We start from the raw sequence: 9,368 nt of genomic DNA on the forward strand, positions 1-9,368 counted from the left end.
TATGTGGTTGATGGAGGAGAAGGCAATTTCCAACATAATGAGCATTTTTGAATGCAATTTGACCAATTTTTTATGCTGTATAGGGAACGTTTACCCTTTTGAAGAGACAGTTCTGGAAGGCCCCGCAAGTTCCAGCAGAGAACTGGCTCAGTGGGGCTACACTAGCCCATCAGAGGAGCAGATTGAAATCTGGAGCGCCCCCTTCATCCCTGTTTCTAACAAAGCCACTTCCGGAACAAAGGAGCCTCATTGTTTCATAGTTGCAAAGATGCCTGGTCCAGGCCTGTATAAATATGGGGAACGTTACAGGGTGGGGTGCATGCAATCCAGCTCTTCCTGGAGCGCACTTGCCCCTCAGTGGCAGGATGAGAGCTGAGGACATTGAGTGTGCTCAGCCCTTCTCTGGGTGTCTTTCCCCAATAAACCCTATTTCATATACACACTGTGGCTCCCTTAGAAACTCAAATGCAACCTTCCCACCAAATAGGGGAGCAGTTCAGTTGAGCAATTGTAGCAGTTGACCCAGTTGCAGGCTATTTATTGTATTTTAAATGATTTCTCTGTGTCGTAAGACTTAATCGAAACTCTCAGAGAGCAAGAAGAAGAATAAATACTCGTGAGTGAGTATGTAGAGGGGAATGAAATGTGCATGTATAGATTGTCCTATCTTGCATGGATTGTATATCTATAGATTGTGTATATATCTATTGTATATAGATTGTATATCTATATCTATAGATTGTCATATCCTGTATAGATTGTATAGATTGTCATATCTTCTTGTCTCTACTCCTGTCAACTTTTTTTTTTTAACAGAATAAAGTTTTCAGTCTCTACTGTGAAACCCTAAAAAATAGCCTTGTGTCTGTTCTCGGGATGTTTTTGAGGGTATAGCTCATTATCCCACACAGTAAACTTATTATGAGGACCCTTGAGATCCCTGATTTCTGACTAGGACTCAAGAATAATTAGGCTTCTCCTCAGTCACTGGTTTGTTTTTTGTTTTTTTTTTTTTAGATGTTGGGGATAGGAGTTTATTAATTTATTAATTTATTTTTGCTGTGTTGGGTCTTCATTTCTGTGCGAGGGCTTTCTCTAGTTGTTGCAAGTGGGGGCCACTCTTCATCGCGGTGCGCAGGCCTTTCACTGTCGCGGCCTCTCTTGTTGCGGAGCACGGGCTCCAGACGCGCAGGCTCAGTAGTTGTGGCTCACGGGGCTAGTTGCTCTGCGGCATGTGGGATCTTCCCAGACCAGGGCTCAAACCCGTGTCCCCTGCATTGGCAGGCAGATTCTCAACCACTGCACCACCAGGGAAGCCCACTGGTTTTTTTTTTTATCTCAGGGACAAAGAGTATGTAACCGATTAGGTTTCCTTTGAGAATTGAGAGTTGCTTGTTAGAATGTTCAGAGCCAAATCTGTTGCCCACCCATATACAGCAGGGGTTTATAGAAGTTCATGGTAGCCTCAATCCTGACTCCATGTCAGGATGACCGTATTTTTCCTTTATCTTTCCCATCTACTTCAAGTGTATCATCATTGTTATATGTACCTCTGTAAAATGTTAGAAATGTTTTTGGGAAAAGGTAGGGGTATAGATAAATAGATGTATTATGGTAGGCCATCAAAAAAGAGTTTTACTGGCTTCTTTTTTTCCCTTTCCAGATTGAGATGCTACCAGATGGGCTGTTTCAGTGCAAAAAGCTGCAGTGTTTACTTTTGGGGAAAAATAGCCTGATGAGCTTGTCCCCTCACGTGGGTGAGCTGTCAAACCTTACTCATCTGGAGCTCTTTGGTAATTACCTGGAAACACTTCCTCCTGAACTGGAAGGATGTCAGTCCCTCAAACGGAGCTGTCTGATTGTCGAGGAGAATTTGCTCAATACTCTTCCTCCCCCTGTAACAGAACGTTTGCAGACATGCTTAGATAAATGTTGACCTAAAGAGGAAAATAATTTTTAAAAGTACACTCCAGGGCTTTATCTGAGAACTCAATTTTCCTAAGTTATAAAGATGAACAATGGATAATTATGACTAACTATAACCAAATGTCTTATTAAAGCAACTCAGTGTCTATCCCTAAATTAAACAGGTAAAAAGTATTAACACTGAACTAAAGTTTTGTGAATAATTGATCTTTAACTTATGGAAATATAAGAAGTACACTTGGAGGGTGGAATGGGGACATGAAATTATTGAATCTCTACATTGCAGTTTGTATCTTTTGAAGATTAGGTATTACTTATTTGCATACTTGTTTTAACTGACTTCCTGTTTTGATATTTATCACCTAGACCATAAACTCATCAACATAAATTCCCTTGATGTACACTGAGCACTGTCTTTGATTTATGGTCTTAATATTTTTAGGCAGGGTACATTGTGCTAGGCAGAATTCCTTCTGGCTTAATTTTTACTTCCTGTCCCAGCTTGTTTTGAGTCCTCCTCCATCTGATTTTCTCTTAACAACAATGATGAACCCTGAGAAAGTGCCTGCCTTTGGCCTTTGCATAGAACAGGAGCAGGGTACTTAGGACATGTCACCCTCGGGGCATCCTAAAAATTAATGTATACTCAAATTTTTCTTATATATCATCAAAGCCTTTTTTATTTGCTAATGATTTTTATATTAAATGTAAAACATACAAATATTTTTATTGTATTATCTTGGATTCAAAATCTGTGAGAATAATTTTTGTAAGGTACAGAGAACACATCCTTTTCTTTAAGAATTTACTATTAATATACTTGGTTTTAGCTGCTTATGATTCTCATATTTGTGCACATTCTGTTCCAAAATGTTTTTGTACTCTGCAACTAATTACTTTTGGATAACAAAAGCCTTGTGTTTCATGCCCTAAAATATTTGGGGGGTTTCCTTGTAAGAGGATGGCCACATAATCTACCTCTCTCTTCCCTAGTGCTGTGCTATTGTACGGGTACAATTCTTAATTACTTCAAAAACTGTGATGGAGGGGAGAGGTGCAGATTTGGATCTTTAAAACTGATTTTAAAGCATTCTGTAGAAATTAAGTAAGAGTTAAGCAAAATACTTTCTTCTCCATCTGCATGATCTCTAGATAGGATTATAATGTAAAACACTCTGCTTAAAATTCAGTGCTTAAAATGAGTTCTCAAAGCTCACAAAGAAATAGATCTGGTTAACTGAAATTCATCTCATGCCTTTGTCTAACTTTTCTGGAATACATTTTGCTCTTTTTTATAAAGAGCTTTGTGTTTGGCTTTTTATTATCATGCATATTGTAAAATGAACAAAATCGACTGACTCATTTTGGGGAAATGTACATTTTCAATGTGTTTTTCTCTAAAGGGTCTAGGCATTGTGATGCCATCTTATTTTGGATGTAACTATGAAGTAATCTATTAACTGCACCTAGACAAAACTGGAAAACACTATGGGTAAAGAGTACTGTAAACATGGAATTGTGTTGTATGGTATTTTTTTTTCTTGCTTTGTCCCTTCCAGAAAGATGAAAGTGAGTCTAAGTTATGGCAAAATGTAGCTTCCCTCACCTGCCACACACCCCTGGACTAACATTCAGAGAAAAGAATTGTTCACATCAAATGAAATTTGAGTAATAGCTATAAAAAATATAAAACACCAAAAGCTGCCTAAAACATTATTGTTTATTCTGAATGAGAAAGAACAGTGTAAAAATGCAATTCTTACCAAAACTTGCCTTTAGTCAGAACTCAAGTTCTCAGGGAGCCAGGCATAACTGATGAAACTTTCTTGTAGGATTTCAGAAAACAGATTCTGACTATATTTAGGGTTTTATGTTATTTTCAATCTTTTTAATATTGAGTTCTTTGTCATTTTAATGTTTCACATCCCTTTGCACAATAGAATTGTCATGTGTACCGATTCCAGTGTTGGATAGGATTATCTTATGTTTGGAACATGAATATGATACATGGAAATATGTTTAAATGTTTTGGGCCATATAATTAGCCATAATGTGTATGAAAAATCTTACCCCCTTCTATAAGGAAGAGTTTTTAAAACAAATTTCAGATTTGCTACTATTCCCCTGACAAACTACAACTCCTCCCAGCTAGTCACCAGTTCTGGTCACCTGCAGAAGTCACTAGCCAAACCTTCCTTATCACCCTTCTAAATTTCTGGAAGCAAGTTACTATCAGAATCAATAATGAGTTTTGTAAGCTTCTTTCCAAACACTAGGGTTTGGTTACTAATGCAAACTCTGTTGTTCTTGATGCCCTAGTTTTTAGGTTTACTTTTTATTTCAATCCTACACTCCATTGTTTAGGTAACTTTTGAAATGATGTAACACTGATGCCATGAACTCTGAGACCACCACTTAACACACAGAACTGTGGTGTTTGATGCCACCTTTACTGCAATGTTGGAGCAGATCTTCAATTTGGAAGAGGATTTTAAATGAAGAAAATGAAGTTTATTCAATTATAATTTTAAGACTTTAGTTGATACTTGATTTCCAAGAATGTGTAGTGCATTTTCCAAAAAATAAATATGGATGTTATTCAGAACAAAGTTGAAGGCTTATGCTAGCATTGGTTCATTTTATTTACATACACACAGATACACAATGATGAGCTTGCACACACACACAGACACACACACGCCCCATGTATACAAAATGTAATTTATTAGTTTTGGATATGTTTAATATTTTTCCAAAGTTGTAAGAGGTTGTAGGTTAATGCTAGTATATTAATTCTTTTTTATTCCTTACTTATAATCATGGAGTATTCTATTCTCTTAGTTGTAATGTTAAAAGAAAACTAAATGCTCAGACTTGGTCAGCGACCTAAGTGGTTTTGAGCATTCCTTGTAAGGTGTAGTGTTCCTTCACTAACATACATCAGGGTATATCTGTGTGGCACATAGATTCGGTGTTTTCATTCTACATCCTCAGTCTTCATTTTTCCTCTGATATCACCATGTTTCACTGTCACTTAGCAAATGTTTGTGTTAAACAGGGTAAATAGAGATCCTCAGGGTCTCGTTGTGGCAAAGCTCCAATGTGTGTGCTGTGGTGAGCTGCAGTGAGTATCTGCATAACATTATTGTTTGATAGTGAAAATATTTGTTTCTGTTCTGCAGGTGTCTCATGATTCAAATTTTGTATGTTGAATTAAAGTATTGCATAATATTGATGGGTTCACAAACCATTAAAATAATCAAACAATTATTCTGTGGATTTATAGCTTTATTTCCTTGTATTTTCAATCAAGTGTTCTTTCCATCGTCACTTTCTCTTAGCATTGTCCCATCCACATAAGGTATTTTGTTTTCCCTCTCCACTCACCCATCTCCTTAAATTTATATAGTAACGAAATATATTTGTGCTAGAGAACTTGCGATAATACTTGAGCATGTATTTATTTGGGGGGAAGCCAGAGCCTATAATTATGCCTAATTGAATAGTTCTACTTGACCCATCCCTGCAGTCTTTAGAGCTGATCCAGTGATCCCTCATCTGTACCAACAGCATGAGAATATAACTGTAAATCCACTTTGTTTTCAGGAACTGTATATTGCATCAGAATCTGTGTTTATTTCTTTCTGGAAACAAGACGAAGGCTGGTGGGAGAGGGGAGGAGTTATTTTGCATCCTGGTTTGAATTATGAAGACATTATATACATGAAATGGCCTAAACTAGTAACTGTTGCAAAATGCCCTGGATATAATTATTTCTTATCTTCAGCTGGATATGAAAGCTGAAGCGGTGAAAAAACTGCAGTCCTATTTAATTGGTTTCTTCCTGTTTCTGGTCCATCACTTCTACATCCACTGGGAACTATCTACTAAGTACCTTTGGTAATTGACTACATTCTCTTCAACCTTTTTTTTTTTTTTATATGAACAATTTCATCAACCCTAAAGCATTAACATGGAACATATGAGCCAAAGTACTGAGTTGAGCTGGCTTCTGGTTGAAATTAGTTCATATTTAAATTTTGCATTTGACTTGTATAGTACACTACTGCTGAGAAAAACAATTAGGAATGCCTCCTGCATGTTATATATTATCTCTAACAGAGATGGTGCAATTTAAAAAATACAAAAGGGCATAGAATTAGAATGGATGTGTTTGTGTATATATGTGTTGTATATAAACCTAAATATTTATGCTTAAATATTTTAAAAACTCTTCAAATGTTTCACTCTCAGCAAAATAATGGGCCAATCCTGAGTAGAGACATTTTCTTTGGTTAGCTTCACAGTGAAGGCTAGCATTTGTTTTTTTGTCTTTGTCACATATTCTGAAACATGTACGTAATTGGTTTTCACTTCTGATAATGGATTCCTAGAAAATGTGAGATTGTTTTGAGTTGAATGATTTTGGCCCTCAGGTTTACCATGTAAATCTGCATTTTGGTGGTAAATCCCTCTGCCTGAGCTTCAGTAGGTTTTGGTAAACTTTACTGTTTTTAAAATAACTTTTGTGTAAAATAAAGATTCAATTTTTATAATAAGTGGCAAATAAAAACAGATTCAGTGTTGGAAGAAGTTGACTGGACTAATTTTACCTGTATACACGTATCAGTGCCCAAGTTCCAGAAGTGATTCCCTCCTCTTCCCAGGGTTTCCTGTGCAGTTGTACTGTTATATTGTTCACCAAATGATGTATTTTAGATTTACATATGAATCTCATAACAGTAGTATGAGTTTTCAAAGTATGCTACAATGGCCACAAATTATCAAGTCCCTGAAAACTGTTGACTTGATCCTAGAATACATTGTGGGGGAGTGTTGAGGGTGTGGAATCTGTCACTCCTAGTAAGTCCATCTGTCGAGTAGTGTTCATCTTTGGGGATGGATGTTCACAAACCAGCCCATCTCTCTCCCTCTCGGCTCCTGTTTCTCCATCTACTGTGAGTTTCGCACTAGCATTGAATAGTGGACCAGGTAAATAAAAAGTAAAAAACTACAATACAAGAAATGTTGTGAAGGTTTAGTAAAGGGAGAAGACACTCGAATTATCGAGTAGGCACATAATAGTTTGAACTTTTGGATAGAAGACTCTCTCAACCACATACACAGTTTCAGGAACACATTAGAAAGCAGATAGTAAGAACTTTTCTCTGCTGGAGGACAGAACTCGTTATAGACTGAACCAGATGATGAAGGAAACCAGATGGTCCTATTTTTCCCAGAAAATGCATACCTCAGGCAAGGCTTTCCCTCACCCTAAATGCCTCAGGAATGGGAATATGTTGGGGGAACAAAGCCAGTGCCTGACCTAAGGCGTCACTGCAAGGTGCTTTGGGCACTGGGTCCTGTGCTCACAGGCCACGGGGCAGTCACCTGCCCCCATGAGCATGGGGACAAGGGTGGCTCCACGTTCAGCACTCACCTCCACTTTCCAAAATCGCTTTTCAAACATGCTGTGAAGGGGGCCTGGCTGTGCAGACAGAGGCTGTGTCGGTGCTGTTGAGGCCACCGTTTGATGCTCTGGAGTTCCAGCTCATGTTTGAGTTTCTGACATGAGTGGATTCTCTGAAATCCAGGTTCCTAGCTTGTTTTCTGTGTCCCTCTCATCTCCGAAGTCCAGAGGAAAGCAGTTTATCCAAAAGCACAAAGCCAGACCTTGAACTCAGCCCCATATTTACAGAGGAATATGTATCTAATATGCCAACGAAGGATCAGAAAAAAAGTCATTTTTCAACATGTGAAAAATGCAGTCATTTTTCGACTTGGAAAATACAAGTCTCTTCACCCTGTGTTGTCTCATCATGCTTTAGACAAGAGTTCTAAGTCTTGCCTCCTAAATACCAATGATTCTATAGAACTCTCTGTGTGCTGCTGAGAAGCTTTTCAAATTATTTCTTACAACAAGTACCTTAAATTTTGTGTGCCTTTTTACACAGGCCTGTTGTTTATTCATTTAGGGCTCAGGCACATCGTTTTTTACTCTCTGCCTCCCTCTGCCGCTGAGATGAGAAGAAATCAAATAGAAGTTCGTCTGGTTCCTATTTCCTCCCCTTTTATTCAGTTTCTCCTTGCCCTGCCTTTATAAAATGCAGCACCACCCCCCCAAGGTAAGATCTTGAGAATTCAGTGGCCCTCACTGAATCTCAGTGACTCCATTTCAAATGAGATGCACTTAGAAAACCCCATGCAGTGCCCGGCACCAGGACCAGACCAGACATGCAGGTGCCCTGGGCAGGTAACAATTTGTCACCCCTTTAAACATGCTTTGAATATTCATTCAATATGTACTTGGTAGAGATGGGGGAAACTGGTTTTCTATTAGTAAAAATCATGAACCTTTATGTCAGCTGTCTGTTTCCTTCTCCAAAAGCAAAGCTCTCACAAGAGTAAGGTAGAGCTTAAAGATGATTGAGCAGAGACAGGTGGAGGTAGGGGTCCTCATAGCATTTCTATCAAACACTCCCAGTGGACAGTCTCTTTTCCCAGGCCTCATGAGCAGGCCTCTCAGCTGCTGGGTCTCCCCTCTCTTTTTCCCCCTCAGAGCATCCTACTCTTTTGGCCCTTCCTAGATCTCAGGCCCTACACCCTCCAGTCTCTCTCTCTCTGATTGGGCTGTTTAGCATTGTCCTAACCACATATTCCAAGCTTACACAAATCACCCTTTACTAAATCCCAACTTTGAGAGTATTAAATGTCCATCATATCAAGGGAGATGTTTTAGTTTGTACTCATCAAAATAGATGTCTTTCAAGGGGACTGCCCTGGCAATCCAGTGGTTAAGACTTCGCCTTCCAGTGCAGGGTGTGCTTCCAGTGCATGGGGTACAGTTTCGATCCCTGTTCAGGGAGCTAAGATCCCACACGCCTCGTGGCCAAAAAACCAAAACATAAAACAGAAGCAATACTGTAACAAATTCAATAAAGACTTTAAAAAAGTGGTCCACATCAAAAAAAATATTTAAAAAAAATAAAAAATAAATGTCTTTCAAATCACAATGTCCAGGGGAATGTGATTGTCAGCTGGCGAGGTGTGCTTGCAACCTTAGGAACCTGAGGCAAATGGGATTATAGTAGGAAAAGGATGGTTTCTCAGTTACCTCAGGTTGTGGTAACTTTATCAGAAGAGAAATAATCGATTTGGACCATTGCATATAACATGCTGAATAAAGTCAGAATGTATTTGAAAAAAATAAATGTCTTTCAGTTATTAAGATTCTCCCTTCCTTCAAGGTGGTTTCCTGTCACAATTTTCAAATCCAAATAACAGACTTATTCACTGTGCTTAATGGAAGTAGGACCAATTTGCATTCCTTAGGCTGGTAACCTAATGAATGGCATGTGAAAACCCGCGTTAACTGGCCCTGACCTATTACCAATTATTCCAATAATATTTGGTGCTCCTTGTAAATTAGTACCCAGGCAAAT

At 38.4% G+C, this 9,368-nt stretch overlaps 1 protein-coding gene across 2 annotated transcripts in view; it reads left to right on the plus strand.

Annotated features, from left to right (window-relative positions):
• The window catches only part of LRRC8B (leucine rich repeat containing 8 VRAC subunit B), a 69,216-nt gene extending 64,058 nt beyond the window's left edge, over positions 1 to 5,158 (plus strand). For both annotated transcript variants that reach the window (XM_060090072.1, XM_060090074.1), the window contains exon 5: positions 1,664 to 5,158. In XM_060090072.1, the coding sequence (XP_059946055.1) occupies positions 1,664 to 1,936 (273 nt within the window). In that variant the 3' untranslated portion in view covers positions 1,937 to 5,158. The remainder of the gene's footprint in view (positions 1 to 1,663) is intronic.
• The last annotated feature ends 4,210 nt before the right edge of the window (positions 5,159 to 9,368 follow it).

This window comes from Mesoplodon densirostris, chromosome 2, assembly GCF_025265405.1.
Source record: "Mesoplodon densirostris isolate mMesDen1 chromosome 2, mMesDen1 primary haplotype, whole genome shotgun sequence".
NCBI lineage: Eukaryota > Metazoa > Chordata > Mammalia > Artiodactyla > Ziphiidae > Mesoplodon > Mesoplodon densirostris.